This window comes from Lagenorhynchus albirostris, chromosome 19 (genome assembly GCF_949774975.1).
Source record: "Lagenorhynchus albirostris chromosome 19, mLagAlb1.1, whole genome shotgun sequence".
Classification (NCBI taxonomy): Eukaryota; Metazoa; Chordata; class Mammalia; order Artiodactyla; family Delphinidae; genus Lagenorhynchus; species Lagenorhynchus albirostris.
The window spans coordinates 4046882-4064441 of record NC_083113.1 but is presented as its reverse complement, the minus strand read 5'-3'; the positions used below and the strand labels follow the sequence as shown (position 1 = coordinate 4064441).

General features: G+C 43.3%; 1 protein-coding gene and 1 pseudogene across 1 annotated transcript; one reads left to right on the top strand and one right to left on the bottom strand.

The window, feature by feature from the left end:
• Nucleotides 1–3190: 3190 nt before the first annotated feature.
• Nucleotides 3191–3277, bottom strand: LOC132510568 (U6 spliceosomal RNA; annotated as a pseudogene).
• A 2975-nt stretch (nt 3278–6252) lies between these two features.
• LOC132509300 (zinc finger and SCAN domain-containing protein 5B-like) lies at nt 6253–9184 on the top strand. Its single transcript, XM_060130183.1, has 4 exons — nt 6253–6579; nt 6874–7080; nt 8011–8161; nt 8538–9184. The coding sequence occupies exons 1-4, from the start codon at nt 6442–6444 to the stop codon at nt 9182–9184; spliced, it is 1143 nt and encodes a 380-aa protein (XP_059986166.1). The 5' UTR covers nt 6253–6441.
• The last annotated feature ends 8376 nt before the right edge of the window (nt 9185–17560 follow it).

The following is a 17560-nucleotide window of genomic DNA, read 5'->3' as shown; positions in this document are numbered from 1 at the left end:
GGGGCCAGGGAACAAGTTGTGAAAATATGAGAAGAAGGACTTCCCTGGCAGTCCAGTGGTTAAGAGTCTGCGCTTCCAATGCAGGGGGATAGGTTTGATCCCTGGTTGGGGAACTAAGATCCCATATGCCACGGGGCACGACCAAAAAAATAAATAGAAAAAATAAGAGAAGAAAGATGCGGAGTTGATTTCACCTCCTCGGTCCCAGGAGGGTAGAGCAGAACACGGGTGGAATACAGGGAGTGAGGGCTCAGCTTATCCAAAGCAAAAACTTCCTAATGATTAGTGTTTGCCCAGAGATGCCCAAAGATGCCTTCCAAGGTAAAGCTTCCCATCACTGTAAATTTTCAAGGCTGTAACAAGCAGGATAATCCCCTGGAGGGCGTGTTAACGTACAAGGCACCGAGTGCCATCCCCAGAGTTTGTGGTTGATTGAGTCTGCATTTCTAACCAGTTCCCAGGCAATGCTGGTGCTGGTGGTCCTGAGACCACATTTTGAGAGCCCCTGATTCAGAGCCTGGGCCGTGGAGACGGGCTGAGTTGGAAGTCCCGTTCTGTCACTTTCTAGCTGTATGGCTTCTGTCACGTTGCCTATTATCTCTCTCTGTGGATGATCCTCTGCGGGGAGCAGGGGTGGCAGGCTCTTAGAATGACCTTCAGCAGGTAGTCAGTGTGCAGCCGCATGTTGGGGTACCAGCTATGCTCCATGGTGGCTGGGGGTAAGCCACTTCAGTTTCTTTGAGTTTCTCTCTTTCTATATAATTAGAGGATAATGATCCCCATCTGATGGGATGTTCAGGGGATTTTGACATGCGCTAATGGGTGTGGGGTGCTTTCTTGGTCCCAGGACCAGTGCTAAACCCTGAACATGCACTGGCCAGTTCTATCCGGCAAATTCAAATGTAGACTTTATCGTGTTACTTCCCTTTGACAGAATGGAAAACCGAGGCTTATCAGCAAGACAGGAATTAACAAGTGTACATCATGATCGAGACAGACAAAAGTGCAAGGTGAATGGATGTGTTTCCTAGGCCATAATCCTTTGGAGTATAGGTACATAATAATTACTCAATAAATGTACGTTATTCCTATTATGCTAAAAAAAAGAAAAAAAAGGAAAAAGAAAACCAAGGCTTAAATATTCAGGACACATAATTGTTAAGACTCTCATATCTGCCTGGGTCTGAATTGTAGCTCTGCTATGAAACGTGTTCATTCAGGCTATTAGCCCAACCTTTCTGAGCCTCGGTTTCTTCTTCTGTTAAACAAGGCTACTAATACCTGCCAGGGTTGTTGGGAGGATTAGGTGAGTAAATATGTCAAGGACTAGACCCAGAGCCAGCTTCATGGGCAAGCAGCCTGCAGAGCCACACAGGACCCCATGCCAGGAGGGGTCCCACATGATGATGCCCTGCTGTCATCTTGAAATCCTTAATCGTGTTCATCGAGGGGCCTCATATTTTCATTTTGCGCTGGGCCCCCTAGATTTGGTAGCCAGTCCTTGGAACCGACGCTGGCATGTAGTAAAACCCACAGTAAATGTTAGGCGTTATAATTATCAAAGGAACTCAGCACCTTACCTGCAGTCATCCAGTGATGCAGCCTGGATTTGATCCTGGATGTGTGTGTGTGTGTGTGTGTGTGTGTGTGTGTGTGTGTGTGAGAGAGAGAGAGAGAGAGAGAGAGAGAGAGAGAGTGAGAGAGAGAGAGAGTGAGAGAGAGAGAGAGAGAGAGAGAGGGAGAGTGAGAGAGAGAGAGAGAGAAAGAGAGAGAGAGAGAGAGAGAGAGAGAGAGAGAGAGAGATTTGTGACAATACACTACACACGTCAAGGACTTACAGCAGTGGTTTTTAAAGCTTTCTTTTCATTCCCAGTTGCTGGTCTTAGGAAGTCTTCAATTTCCACATCGGTGAAATGTGGATTAAGAGAACCCACTTCACAGACTAGTGGTTAAGCGGCGTGCTGACCCACGTCTCCCCAGACCTGTGGGATGCTGGCTGCCCTTTCTGTCTCTGAGTCTTCTCTCTCCATCTCTCTCCAGGGGCAAGGAGGCTGGACCCTCAACAGTGCTGGCTGTCTCCTGGGTTCCAGTGACTGAGCCTGCTCTGAGTGCTCCATCCCTGGCTCGTGCCTGTGAGCAGTGCATTGGCAACCCTGTAACAACCCTAAACTCACATTCCCTCAAGGCCATGGGCTTTATTTCCTGACCTGTCTTGAGGGTTAGTCCAGCGGAGTGATATGCTGCATGGATCCTGGAGCCAGAGCGCTGGCTTCAAGTCCCGGCTCTGCCCCTGGCTGGGTGTGCCGCCTTCATCTCTCAACGCCAGAGTTTCGTCATCTGTGACAATGGGTATAACGATGTCCCCCTGCTGCATGGAGATGCTGTGAGGATTAGATAAACTACAGCAATTCCTGGGAGGATCCTCCACCCTCTCTCCCCATTCCCCCAAGCACATCATCATTGGATACTTGCTGTGTACTTGGGATGTGCTGATTCATGACAGTTAAATCAGTCACATGCCAACATTCCAGTGACACAACGGTGTGGCAGAGCAGAGAGGATGTGACGTCTGGATCCAGATGCAGTTGGGCTCAAATCCCAGTTCTGCCACTTAGTGGTGGGATAACGTTGAGCAAGAGTCTACTTGTCAAAGCCACAGTCCGCTCCCTGGCAAGTAGGGATGGTGAGCACGTAGCCTGTTCCCCCGGATTCGATGGAGGTGCCCCATCCGATGAGCAGTGCTCTGGGTCTGCTGGATTCTGTGTTCTCCCTGCCTTTAAAGACCACCTGGTCGTGCCGCCCCCAATCCCCGGGCAGGACTGATGGAGGCCGGAAGGAGAAGATAGCCCTCGGGATCCTAGACCTGTGGAAGGCCACTGGTGAGCGAACGGGTAGTTAGACTGCCCTACCCTCCATCCCCAGCACTCTACTCCACCTGCCTGTTGCTGGCTTTGGAAACTGTTTTGTTGTTTTTTTTTTCAACCGTAAAATAAATTTACTGCTGATAACTTTATAGAATTTACTCCCTGTTTTTTTTTAACATCTTTATTGGAGTATAATTGCTTTACAATGGTGTGTTAGTTTCTGCTTTATAACAAAGTGAATCAGCTATACATATACATATATCCCCTTATCTCCTCCCTCTTGCGTCTCCTTCCCTCCCATCCTCCCTATCCCACCCCTCTAGGTGAAAAATATGGAACGCTTCACGAATTTGCGTGTCATCCTTGCGCAGGGGCCATGCTAATTTTAATATATGTGCTGCCGAAGCGAGCACATACTCCCTGTTTTTGATGTTACAAACTTTAGGGTCTTTGAGATATGCAGGATCCTTGTATTTAACTGGTGTAAACCCCATTATTTGAGCTCTCTCTCTCTCTCTTTTTTTTCTTTTGTCTGCATTGGGTCTTTGTTGCTGCGCGCTGGCTTTCTCTAGTTGGCGAGCGGGGGCTGCTCTTTGTTGCGGTGTGCGGGCTTCTCTTTGCGGTGGCTTCTGTTGTTGCGGAGCACGGGCTTCAGTAGTTGTGGCGCAAGGGCTTAGTTGCTCCGCGGCATGTGGGATCTTCCCATACCAGGACTCGAACCCCTGTCCCCTGCATTGGCAGGCGGATTCTTAACCACTGCACCACCAAGGAAGTCCCAAGCGTATGTTTTTTAAAATAAAGTTTTTGCTTTGTGTTCTTCTTTCAACAATGCATGTCTTGGGCTTCGCTGGTGGTGCAGTGGTTGAGAATCTGCCTGCCAATGCAGGGGACACGGGTTCGAGGCCTGGTCTGGGAAAATCCCACATGCTGCAGAGCAACTGGGCCCGTGAGCCACAACTACTGAGCCTGCGCGTCTGGAGCCTGTGCTCTGCAACAAGAGAGGCCGCGATAGTGAGAGGCCCGCGCACCGCGATGAAGAGTGGCCCCCGCTCGCCACAACTAGAGAAAGCCTTCGCACAGAAATGAAGACCCAACACAGCCAAAAATAAATAAATAAATAAATAAAACCCCCCAAAGACAAAAAAACAATGCATGTTTCATTGGTTTTCGGTACTTCATTATGAAACTGAAGCTGCTGCTGATTGCCTTTCTGTTAGGAGTGATTTCGTTGTAAAATAGGATGCTCCTGGCATGGCAGCCAGGTAAAATAGAGGAAAACCAGTGAAATTTAAATTTCAGATAAACACATTTTTGTCAAGAGTGTTCTGTGTGTTTCCTCTTCTAAGTCTTTTTTGCATTGAGTAGATGACAGCTGTGGTTTTGTCTACCTGGCCTTTATTATGTTGAGATATGTTCCCTCTATACTTGTTGAGATAAAGGCCTCCTATTTGGATAGGATGCCATTCTTTTTCCCCGTTGGTGCACACCCTCTAGCTTTCTAAATGCCTACTCAGAAATAGCTTCTTCTCCTTGGATGGATCTAGAGACTGTCATACGGAATGAAGTAAATCAGAAAGTGAAAAACAAATATCGTATATTAACGCATATATGTGGAACCTAGAGAAATGGTATAGAGGAACCAGTTTGCAGGGCGGAAATAGAGACACAGATGTAGAGAACAAACATATGGACACCAAGGGGGCAAAGTGGCGGGGGGAGGGGTGCTGGTGGGATGAATTGGGAGATTGGGATTGACATATATACACTAATATGTATAAAATAGATAACAAATAAGAACCTGCTGTATAAAAAAATAAATAAAATAGGGCTTCCCCAGTGGCGCAGTGGTTAAGAATCTGCCTGCCAATGCAGGGGACATGGGTTCGAGCCCTGGTCTGGGAAGATCATACATTCCGCGGAGCAACTAAGCCCGTGGGCCACAACTACTGGGCCTGTGCTCTAGAGCCCGCGAGCCACAGCTACTGAAGTCCGCGTGCCACAACTACTGAAGCCCGCGCACCTAGAGCCCGTGCTCTGCAACAAGAGAAGCCACCACAATGAGAAGCCTGTGCACGGCAACGAAGAGTAGCCTCCGCTTGCCACAACTAGAAAAAACCCGCGCGCAGCAACAAAGACCCAACATAGCCAAAAATAAATAAATAAAAAATAACTTTTTAAAAAAAATAAATAAATAAAATAAAATTTAAAAATTCAAAAAATAAAAAAAAAGAAATAGGTTCTTCACACACTTCAGCTTATCGGCTGCTTTTAAACAAAAGTCTTTTACAACTTGTTTCATGAGAAAAGAAAAAAGATTAGGTAACCCAATTTGGTTACAACCATCAGATCTCAATTCTCTAACTCCCTCGAACTCTCCAGGCAGTGAGAGTAAATTCACTAGATCAGGAAAACCAATCTGTTTCCCCCCAAAATGCAAACCATAAAGTCTAACATAAATAAAATATGATAAAGATAATCTACAAAAAACCAACATGGTGTCCTCTTTAACAAATCATGGTTTCTCCTGGTGGAGTTTCCATGGAAAATTGAATCTACCCAGATTATCTAAAATGGTTCCATCCAAGACCTTTATCCAATCACTGGGATGATGAGGTTATAGGAAGCGACCCCTGGAATTTCCCCTGGCTCTTATATAAATAGACACATTTCAGCTCCAGACACACTTTGAGAGCCAGTCCCGGACTTGAGGAGGCTGAAGGCAAGAGGGCTCCAAGAGGTAAGTGACATGTGGGAATGTCTGAAGAGAATGCTTAGAAATCAGGAGAGATGGACGTGGGTTTCAGAAAGGTTTGGCTTTCTATTCACCTTGCATTAGCTCGGAGACCTTGGGAAAGCAGCAGTTCTCCCTCAAACCCCACACTAACTATGGTTGATTGTTGAACTCTTCTGTGAGATGAGAAGAACGTTTCCATAGTCCGTGGTGTGGTGTGCTGTGGTTCATTTTTTCAACTAGGGTTTCTGAACCGTGGCGCTATGGATATTTTGACCAGACATTTTTTTGTTTTCCTATAAAGGTGGATGTCAGAATTATAATAGAATGGATTATTGTCTGTGGTATGAAATATTGAACCAGTGGGGTAGTGATGTCCAGTATTTGGATGTGGGATGTATGGGAGAGGGAAGGGTGGAATAAAATGAAACTCATCTTGTTCATTCTTTTCCTTTTCTTTTCTTTTTTTTTTATCCCAGCCTTCTGAACAGTGACTCTATTGCTGAGAAGAAGCAGAGGAAATCCCTTTCCACAGAGTTCAATTGGCACCAGCTCTACAAGTGTTTCTTCAGAATCCTATTGGAAAATTTCTCCGTCAACATGGCTGAGGACCAGATATTTTTCTGGAGTCGAGGAAAACTCCCCTACGGCCCTGGATCAGAGTCACCAGTGTCTGTGCCACACCAAGATACACTTGTGGAAAAGCCAGACTGTGACCAGGAAACGTGGCATGTTCACTTCAGAACGTTTATCAGCTCAGAGGAATCCGACCCCGTCCAGGATCTGAGGAGACTCCGTGAGCTCTGCCATCTGTGGTTGAGGCCAGATCTTCACACCAAGGAGCAGATGATGGACAAGCTTGTGCTGGAGCAGTTTATGATCTGCATGCCGCTGGAGTGTCAGGTCTTAGTCAAGGAAACGGGGGTGCAGAGTTGCAAAGCCTTGGAGCACATGCTAAGAAATAAGCAGAAACCCAAGAAGTGTGTGAGTAGGAACCTTGGGATTGGTATGGGAAAGGGAGAGATGGGATGGGACCTGCAAGCTGGGGTTGAACAAGATAGGATCTGAGTGGTTGACTCTAAATCACTGATATTCAAATGGGTGAGAGGTTTCTTTGGGCATCGTTGAGAGTTATTTTTGGCTGTCCCAACCTGAGGGATGTAGATCTTTTAAACAAAAAAAAAGTGTGCTTGTACGGTACGATGCCATTGGATGCCTTGAGAGCTGCTTTCCAGGTCATATAGGAGAATGATCTCGATTGAGTTTTTTCCCTCACAGACCATAGTCCGCATACAAGGACAGGAATTTCTTGTGCGAAGCTCAGAAGCTGAGATGGTTGAATCCGAGGCCAGTGACATGAACGATGAGAGAGACCAATGCAGGGAGCCCCGATCCCCTGTGAGTGAGATACCTCCAGAGAACGGCCAGCAGAAAAAACGAGAGCTGCGTATTCTGACAGGAGCCAAGGACCTGTCAAGGAGGCAGGTGAGTGTGTGATGCCCTGGTCTCTGGAGAGAGTCTGGGAGAACTTAGAAGAGGTTCAGGTGGACATTGCTGCTAGAGTAATTGGGAGTTTTGGCAAAGGACAGGAATGGACCCATTGGCTTCAGGGATTTTCATGGATGCCTTCAGTTCCTAGACATTTTCCAGCTGGTGTGAGAATGAAGACTCATCCATCTTTGTCCCTTTGCCATGAATACGTGTAGTTTTAAGAGTGGGGAGAAAGGAATCCTGCCTCAGTGGAATGGTGCTAGGTCAGTTTGCCGCGGGTAAATGCACTGACAGCTGATTTCCACATGGTTGCTTTCCTCAGAGGCACTTCATAGTTCACAAGATGGTCAACCCTTGGAGTTGAAGGAGTGGTTCCCAATTCGACTCATTTTTCCTCCTAGAGGACACTGGAGAATGTCTGGAGACAGCTGATTTGTCCAAATGGGGTTGGGTGTGGGGGAGGGGATGCTCCTGATTTCTAGTGAGTAGAGACTAGGGATGCTGCTCATCATCTTACCATGTACTGCGTAACCACCATCAGAAGGACGAACTCAAACCAAGTAGGAAAAAGTGATGGACTTGGGAGAATGTACCCAGGGTCCTTTGCTTCCAGAGTCAGGGGCAGGGAGTATTGAGATGACACAGAGAGATGTATGCATTGAGAATTCAGAGTGCCAACTGTGGTATCAAGACTTGATTGCACGATGTGGCCAGTAGAGATCAAGGACAGACTTAGGTATCAGGAGATGATTATCAATTGGGGTGATGGGGGTGGCCCAGAAGAAGTCAGGGCATATCCCCCAAACTGATATTAAGAAAGTTGGAGTCTTAGATCATGATATGACAGGGATGGGGAAAGAGGAAACAGTTTTCCATGGACTAAGGTAGATGGGTTATTGACTCTGCTTGGTTGCTCCTTGTCAGGACCAGAAAGATCTCCTGCCAGAGACCTTTCCTGAAACAGGTGAAATGGAGGGTCTGACATCCAAGGAGAACTTGGAGAAAGACCTGATGGAAGACACGGAAGAGACAAGAACCCATCAATCTCAAGAGCCGGAACATCTGAAAGGTCCTGGTGAGTCTGGAAACTTGGAATTCAGAGGAGTTAGTGACTCCCTTCCTATGGTGGCTTGGGGCTGGGTACCCAGCATTACCATCCCTTGGGCGGGTGGGCGGGGGGAGTTGGTTCTCCAAACCAACCTTCTCCATCATCCCCTTTCCAGAGTGTGTCATAATCTAGACTCTCAGGTAGTTTAGTTGATGGGAAGTTCTCTGCCACATCAGCTCTGGGTTTCAATGAGGTTGGCACTATGGAAAATGCTCCTTGTTAAATGCTGTGTGCTGAATCTCTTTTTTCAGAACATTCTGAGAGGGCAGAGGGTGGGAAGAATCCCCAAGAAGGAATTCATATTTCAAATGTGGATGCTGAACATTTTCCTCTTGTGTTCCAGAGGGAGAAGTTTCTACTAAGAGCGGATACAGAAAAGGTTCTCTGAGAGGTCTAAGAGGTTTCAAAAGGAAACAGGCCAACAGTCCCAGTTTCCAAGAAGTACATCAAGAAGAAACCACATCTTTGGACAAAGGAGAATTCTCAGGAAAACTTGGGTCCCTTTTCATTGGTTCACCTAGCACAGTGGGACCCAACATTCTTCCTGAGGGAAAAGAAGCCCAGGCATGGGCACCCTATGAATGTAGGGAATGCAAGAAGAGATTTCCTTATCCATCTCAGCTTACCCTTCACCAGAGGACACACACAGGAGAGAGACCTTTTCGATGCAACACGTGTGACAAAGGGTTCATGCAGTCTTCGGACCTGCGAGCTCATGAGCGGATCCACACAGGCAAGAAGCCATACTGCTGTGATCTCTGCCCCAAGAAGTTCACCCATGACTCCACGCTGCGTGCTCACAAAAGGACCCACACAAAGGAGAAGGCTTTCCGATGTGAGCACTGTGACAAAGCCTTCAGCCACAGAGGGAACCTCAATGTTCACCGACGCACCCACTCTGGGCTCAAACCCTACGTGTGTCCCGAGTGTCACAGTGCCTTCTGTCAGCTGGGAACTTTCAAACGCCACCAGAAAACACATTCCAAATGACTCGTCCCAGTCCCTGCCCTCAGATGCCAGTCCCTTCTGATCCAAGAAGGAAATTCAGGACAATTTGTTACTTATGTAATATCAAGAAAGGATGACATTTGAAGAATTTAGGATTATACTGGAACCTAATGGGGTTCCACTCACGTGAATTAGGAGGATCCTTGAGCGCTAACTTATAGTTCCCTTTGGATTTTGTTTTCCACTTTAGTGTAGGCTATGCTTTTCTGACAAGCTTTTGCTCTGTGTTCTTCTTCCAATGAAGTCGTGTTTCATTGGTTTTCAGTACTTCATCATGAAACTGAGGCTGCTGTCGATTGTCTTCCTGTTAGGCATGATTTCATTGTAAAATAGGAAGCTCCGTGTAGGGTGGCCAGATTAAATACAGGATAACCAACCAATGACATTTAAATTTCAAATAAACACACACTTTTCTGTCAAAGAGTGTTCTGTGTATTTCCTCCTCCAAGACTTCTACGTGGAGTAGATAATAGCTGTGTTCTTGTCTATGTGGCCTTTATTATGTTGAAATATGTCGCCTCTGTACTTGTTCAGATATCGCTTCCTTAGGTGTTTACAAAACGGAAGGCTTCCTAAATTGATAGACATCATTCTTTTTCCCTACTGGTGTTCAACCTCTGGTTTTCTAAATGTCTACTCAGAAATAGGTTCTTATAGTTGAGCTCATCAGCTGATATTAGGAAAAAAAAAGTCTTTAAAAATTTTTTTAAACTTTTTATTAATTTTATTTATTTATTTTGGCTGTATTGGGCCTTTGTTTCTGCATGTAGGCTTCCTCTCATTGCGTCGAGCGGGGGCTACTCTTCATTGCGGTGCGAGGGCTTCTCATTGCAGTGGCTTCTCTTGTTGCGGAGCACAGTCTCTAGGCACGCCGGCTTCAGTAGTTGTGGCTTGCTGGCTCTAGAGCACAGGCTCCGTCATTGTGGCTCATGGACTTAGTTGCTCCGCAGCATGTGGGATCTCCCTGGATTAGGGATCAAATCCTTGTCCCCTGCCTTGGCAGGAGGATTCTTAACCATTGTGCCATAAGGGAAGTCCTAGAAAAAAGTCTTTTAAGCCTTATTTACATGAGAAAAAATAGTTAGGTAACCCACCAACTATCAGATCTCTCTTCTCTTTCTCCCTAGAACACTTCACGCAAATGAGAAAATAATTCACTAAACCAGGAATACCAATCCACTTCCCACCCACCGACCCCCCCCCAAAAAGCAATCCATAAAAGTCTAGAATAAATAAAGTACGATAAAGAAGTCTCCCACAAAACAAATATGGAAGCTTCTTGAATAAATCATGGTTTCTCCTGGTGAAGTTTCCATGGAAAATTGAATCCACCTGGATTATGCAAAATGGTTCGTTCCACAACATTAACCCAATCACTCTGCTTACTGGGTAACAGTCAGGGACCCCTGGAATTTCCCCCAGCTCCATATAAATAGAGACATTTCATCTCCTGGCACAGTTTGAGAGCAAGTCTGTGACTTGAGGACACTGAAGTCAAGAGGGCTCTGTGGGGTAAGTCCCAAGTGGGAATGTCTAAAGAGAATACTTAGAAATCAGGACAGATAGAAGTGGGTTTCAGAAAGGTTTGGCTTTCTATTCAACTTTCTATTCTCTGAGCTAACTCGGAGACCTTGGGAAAACAACTGACCTCCCTGGATCCTCATATTAACTATGGTTGATTGTTGAACTCTTCTGTGAGATGGGAAGAACCTGTCACCCAAGTGAACCCAAAAACACTAATTCGGAAATATACATGCACCCCAAAGTTCATAGCAACATTATTTACAATAGCCAAGACATGGATGCAACCCATGTCCATCAAGAGACAAATGGATAAAGAAGGTGTGGTATGTATATACAATGGAATATTAGCCATAAAAAGAATGAAATAATGCCATTTGTAGCAACATGGATGGACCTAGAGGTTGTCATACTGAGTGAAGTAAGTCAGACAGAGAAAGACAAATATCATATGATGTCACTTATATGTGGAATCTAAAAAATACAACAAACTATTATAACAAAAAGGAAGCAGACTCACAGATATAGAGAACAAACTAGTGGCTACCAGTCGGGAGAGGGCAGGGATGGGCAATATATGGGTGGGGGAGTAGGAGGTACAAACTTTTGGGTGTAAATTAGGCTGCAAGGATGTAGTGTACAACACTGGGAATATAGCCTATATATATAATATATATATATTATATATAATATATATATATTTTTTAAGATAGGGAATATTTAGCCATTGTCATTAATTTAATGTAACAATAAATAAGTGACAATTAACTCTTCTTAGCAAGTTTGGAACATTTCCCTGATGTCGATAATTGTAAATTGTTGGGTCAAGACACATGCACATTCATACAACATTTAGTATATGTTACCAGATACAATACCTGCCAGGAAACTAACACTTCACAATCCGGCCAGCAGAGAGCAGGGTGATCATTTTCCTACGTTCTTGCCAAACTGGATGTTGTACTTTTTGCCTCCAGTGGCACAAATAGAAGGCCATCATTTTGAAGTGTACCTCTTTGCTGGTTAGAATCTCAATATTGTTGCCTATCGTTGCTTTTTTTTTTAATTGAAGTATAGTTTATTTACAATGGTGTGTTAATTTCTGCTGGACAGCACAGTGATTCAGTCATACATTCTTTTTCATAATCTTTTCATTATGGTTTGTCACAGGATGTTGAATATAGTTCCCTGTGCTATACAGTAAGACCTTGTTGTTTACCCGTCCTATCGATAATAGTTTGCATCTGCTAATCCCAAACTCTCAATCCATCCCTACCCCACCTCCTTCCCCCTTGGCAAACCATAAGTCTGATCTCTATGTCCGTGAGTCTGTTTCCATTTCATAGATGTGTTCATTTGTGTCTTATTTTAGATTCCACATATAAGTGATATCATATGGTATTTGTCTTTCTCTTTCTGTCTTATTTCACTCAGTATGACAATCTCTAGGTCCATCCATGTAGTGGCAAATGGCATTATTTTATTCTTTTTTATGGCTGAGTAGTATTCCATTGTATATATGTACCACATCTTCTTTATCCATTCATCTGTCGATGGACATTTAGGTTGTTTCCATGTGTTGGCTATTGTGAATAGTGCTGAATATAACCAATATTTTTTAATAACTGTAAATGGAGTGTAACCTTTAAAAATTGTATTAAAAATAATTTAAAGTGTCCAAAAAATTAAAATAAAATAAAATACAATAACCAGGACTTCCCTGGTGGCCCAGTGGTTAAGACACCATGCTCCCAATGCAGGGGACACAGGTTTGGTTCCTGGTCGGGGAGCTAATATCCCACATGCTGCATGGCATGGCCAATAATAATAATAATAATAAAATAAAATAACCAATGGAATCTAAAAAGTTAAAAAAGGGACAATATAACAGAAGAGTCTCACAGAATCAGAACAAACTAGTGATACCAGTGGGGAGAAAGAAGAGGGAGGGGCAAGATAGGTGAAGGGATTAATTGGTACAAACTAGTAGGTATAAACTAAGTTACAAGGATGTAATATACAGCACAGGGAGTACAGTTAATATTTTATAATAAAGTATGTAGTATATTCTATAAAAATATCGAATTACTACTTTGTACATCTGAAACTAATGTAATATTGTAAGTCAACTATACTTCAATAAAAAATAAAATGAAAAAATAAAGTAAAATAACCAGTTCTTCAAATAAGGAAATGTTTTGCTAACTGATGTTTCAAGGAATGAGTATCTGTTTTAAAAAAAATAAATCTTTCTGCTGTTAGTGTGGGAATTAATTTGATCCTTCATTTGGTAATTCACATGACCTGCCATTTTTTTCTTTTACTAGAATGGTATATTTAAATTTTATTGTGGGACTTCCCTGGTGGTGCAGTGGTTAAGAATCCGCCTGCCAATGCAGGGGACATAGGTTCAAGCCCTGGTCTGGGAAGATCCCTCATGCCTCGGAGCCGCTAAGCCCATGTGCCACAGCTACTGAGCCCGCATGCCATAACTACTGAAGCCCGTGCACCTAGAGCCCGTGCTTTGCAACAACAGAAGCCACTGCAAAGAGAAACCCGCACACCGCAATGAAGAGTAGACCCCTCTCGCCAACTAGATAAAGTCCGTGAGCAGCAAAGAAGATCCAACACAGCCCCCGAAAAAAAAAAATAAAGAAATTTATAAAGAAATATTATATTATATTGAAATATATTATTATTTTTATTATATTATTTATTACTTTATATTTATTATTATTTATTTTAATTTTATTATTATTTACAATATATAAATATATTATAAATAATAAAATGAAATATTTTATAATCTATTATTGTTATTTAAAATATATTATTATATATTAATATTTATAATAAATATATAACATATTATATATATAACATGTAACATATTATTATATATTATTATATATATTAATAATATATTATTATATATATTATTATATAGTTTATATATATTATATATATTATACATATTAGTATTATATATTATATATTTATTATATTATTATTTATAATATATAAATATATTATAAATAATAAAATGAAATATTTTATTATACAGATCATTATTATTGACCCCAAAGTATTATATAGAGATCAAATTGTGCTTACTATATGATAATCTTCCAATTAGATTATAACCTGTTTTATTTATTATGCTATTTTATGAGACTAAATTATGATTTTACATATTTTTATAATTTGTATTGAGGTATAGTTGATTAATATTACATTAGTTTCAAGTGTATGACATAATGATTCAAAATTTTTATAGAGCTTACTCCATTTAAAGTTATAAAATAATGTCTATACTCCCTCTGCTGTACAATATATCCTTGTAGCTTATTTATTTTACACATGGTCATTTGTAACTCTTAATCCCTTACCCCTATTTACCCTTCTCCCCAGTGGTAACCACTCGTTTCTTTTTTATATCTGTGAGTCTGTTTCCGTTTTGTTACATACATTCATTTGTTTTATTTTTTAGATTCCACATATGAGTGATAACACACAGTATTTGTCTTTCTCTGTCTGACTTATTTCACTATCATACCCTCCAGATCCATCCATGTTGTTGCACATGGCAAAATTTCATACTTTTTATGGTTGAATAATATTCTCTCTTTCTCTCTCTCTCTCTCTATATATATATGTACACATATATGTGTGTATATATATATATATATATATATATATATATCTCACATCTTCTTTATCCGTTCATCTGTTGATGGGCACTTAAGTTGCTTTCATGACTTGCCGATTCTAAATAGCGCTGCTATGAACACTGAGGTGCCTGTATCTTTTTTTTTTTTTAGGTACCTGTATCTTTTTGAATTAGTGTTTTCATTGTCTATGTATATAGACCCAGGAGTGGGATTGCTGGATCATATGGTAGTTCTATTTTTAGCTTTTAAAGGAACTTCCGTATTGTTTTCCACAGTGGCTGCACCAATTTACAATCCCACCAACAGTGTAGGAGGGTTTCCTTTTCACCAACATTTGTCATTTGTAGACTTTTTCTTTTTTAATAAATAAATTTATTTATCTATTTGACTGCGTTGGGTCTTCGTTGCTGCGCGTGGGCCCTCTCCAGTTGCCCCGAGCGAGGGTTACTCCTCGTTGTGGTGCGCGGGCTTCTCATTGCAGTGGCTTCTCTTGTTGCGGAGCACGGGCTCTAGGCACACGGGCTTCAGTAGTTGTGGCATGCGGGCTTAGTTGCTCCGCGGCATGTGTGATCTTCCTGCACCAGGGATCGAACCCGTGCCCCCTTCATTGGCAGGTGGATTCTTAACCACTGCGCCACCAGGCAAGTCCCTGTTTTTGCTTTAAAGTGATGGTTATTACAATGGGGTTTCCAGATGGCAGTGGGATTGGTTAAAAGGGGACTATCTTATACCATTTTGTGGAAGATGACTTAAGTTCCTCTTATGGTTATCAGAGGCATTTAAAAGAAATAATTTAAATTTTGCTTATGTTCCTGAAAGAAGCTAGATTTAGTTTAACTTCCATGACTCACATGGGTTCCTCACTCAGGGAATTTTCAAGTCCTGTCTCCATTTTGTATTTAATTTTATTTGTATTAGTTTTTTTGTATGTGATAGTTTCATTAAAATTTAAAATGGAAAAAGAAGAGGGAAAAAGTGTTGGGCAGGTAAAACAGGACTTGTGCACTAGATGAGGTCTGCAAGGAGGAGGTGACACGGTCAGATCTGGGTGTTAGATCCTCGCGGCCCCGGTGGGAGCTGGTTTGAGGGAGAGGAGAGTTCAGTAGAAGGCTGGGGCAATGGTAGTCAGGAGGAGAGGTGAGGCTGGCACCTTGGGGATGGAAAGGAGAGGTGAGGGAACCCGGCAGCAGTGGACCACATTTCAATCTGGGAGGCAGGTGGATTGTGGGTGTGGAGTTCAGAGGAACATCTGTGCGGACAGAGATTCGGGAAGGGCAGGATGTCCACACAGGGAAGGCAGGTCTTCACATCGTCGGTTGTGTCCACTCGGTTCTCCCCAGTGAAGTTTCACCCAACTACTACCACCCTGAAGAAGCCTCCGAAGAAAGAACACCAGATGGAACGCGTTGAGATGCGCCTACATGATGGTCACATTCTTGTTCGTGTCCTACAATAAAGAAGGCTGGGTAGGAAGAGCCAGGTACCTAATAAGGGAGGGGGAAGGGGAATGGATGGAGGGCGGGGGAGAGAGGGGAGCTTGAAGGAAGGGAAGGAGGAGCCGGGTACCCAAGGCCCAGGCAGGATGTTGGTGATGATAGTGAAGATGAGGAGGACCTTGCAGCACTTGTAGAGGGAGAAGTGCTAACGGATTTGGTGTGAGGGATGGGGTAGACTGAGGGGCCGAGGAGATGAGTCCCAGACTTGGTATGGGCCCTTGGTTAGATGAGTGGTTCTCAGATGGGGGTGACTTTGCCACTCAGGGGACACTCAGCAGAATCTGGAGACCTTTTGGGTTGTCACTGCTGGAGGAGGGGTTGCTACTGGCACTTAGTGGATAGAGGTCAGGGATGCCTCGCCACATCCTATATGGCATAGGACGGTGCCCACAGCAAAGACTGACCCAGGTCAAAATGTCAGTGGTGATGAGGTTGAGAAACCCCAGGTTAGAGGATCCTGTCACTTATGGGGACGGAGTGAACTGGCTGGAAGATGAAGCAGTAAGAGGGGAGACCTCAGGATGTCGCCACCAGAGGGAAGGAGAAGGAGTAGGGCAGGAAAGAAGGAAGGAGGACTAGGGAGAAAGGGAGGGAAGGTGGTAGACTTGCCTCACCCCTGCCATCTCTTTCTCTGTTTCTGGTTCACCCCTTCTTCAGCCTCCCAAGTGTTACTGCCATTACTGTAACCCAGAAGTGGACACCAAGTACGTTCTTGCAGGGAAGCGGGTTTTGTCCACTGCTGGGGTGGGAGGGCTTGGTCCCAATTTCCTAGTGTTTGAGTAGGGAACCCCAGGGGCGTTTCAAAACTCCAACTGTAGGATCACAGAATTGAATGAAAAGTTTCAAGTTCATCTCCCTAATCTCAAGCCACTGCTCACAAATGATAAGGATATGGAGAACTGAAAGAATTCATTTATGAATTCCCTCAAGAAATGTTATGTGGTATTTTTTTTAAAGTTGTGGCAGGATACACATAATATAAAAAATTTTAAATACAATTATTTATTTATTTTTGCCTGCATTGGGTGTTTGTTGCTGCGCACGGGCTTTCTCTAGTTGTGGTGAGCAGGGGCTACTCTTTGTTGCGGTGCGTGGGCTTCTCACTGGGGTGGCTTCTCTTGTTGAGGAGCATGTGCTCTAGGCATGTGGGCTTCAGCAGTTGTGGCACATGGGCTCAGTAGTTGTGGCTCACGGGCACATGGGCTCAGTAGTTGTGGCACATGGCCTTAGTTGCTCCGCAGCCTGGGGGATCTTCCCAGACCAGGGCTCGAACCCGTGTCCCCTGCATTGGCAGGCCGATTCTTAACCACTGCGCCACTAGGGAAGTCCCTATAAAACTTACCAAAAAAAAAAAGAATATATTTAAAATATTAAGCCTAACTCTTTCATAGTCTATGAATAACTCCAGTATCTAAAGTCGTTGCTGATATGATTTTTCTGGCAGTTGTTCTTGTTTTCTCTTGCTCATGGTTTAGGTGCCTTGTTGAGAATTTTGACTGCACACATATCAAATAAAATTCAGAGAATTTTTTGAAAAAAAATAAAAAATAAAACTTACCATTAGTCACGTTTAGGACATTCACAATGTTGTGCAACCCTCACCACTATCTAGCTCCAAAATTTTTTCATCATCCCCAAAGGAACCTCTGTACCCATAAGCAGTCTCTCCT

What these genes read in the sequence shown, in the direction of transcription:
- LOC132509300 (XM_060130183.1), top strand. Translation starts at nt 6,442, where the DNA reads ATGATGGACAAGCTTGTGCTGGAGCAGTTTATGATCTGCATGCCGCTG. An exon ending in AGCAGAAACCCAAGAAGTGT is followed by an intron (nt 6,580 to 6,873) that starts GTGAGTAGGAAC and finishes TTTCCCTCACAG; the next exon opens with ACCATAGTCCGCATACAAGG. An exon ending in AGGACCTGTCAAGGAGGCAG is followed by an intron (nt 7,081 to 8,010) that starts GTGAGTGTGTGA and finishes GCTCCTTGTCAG; the next exon opens with GACCAGAAAGATCTCCTGCC.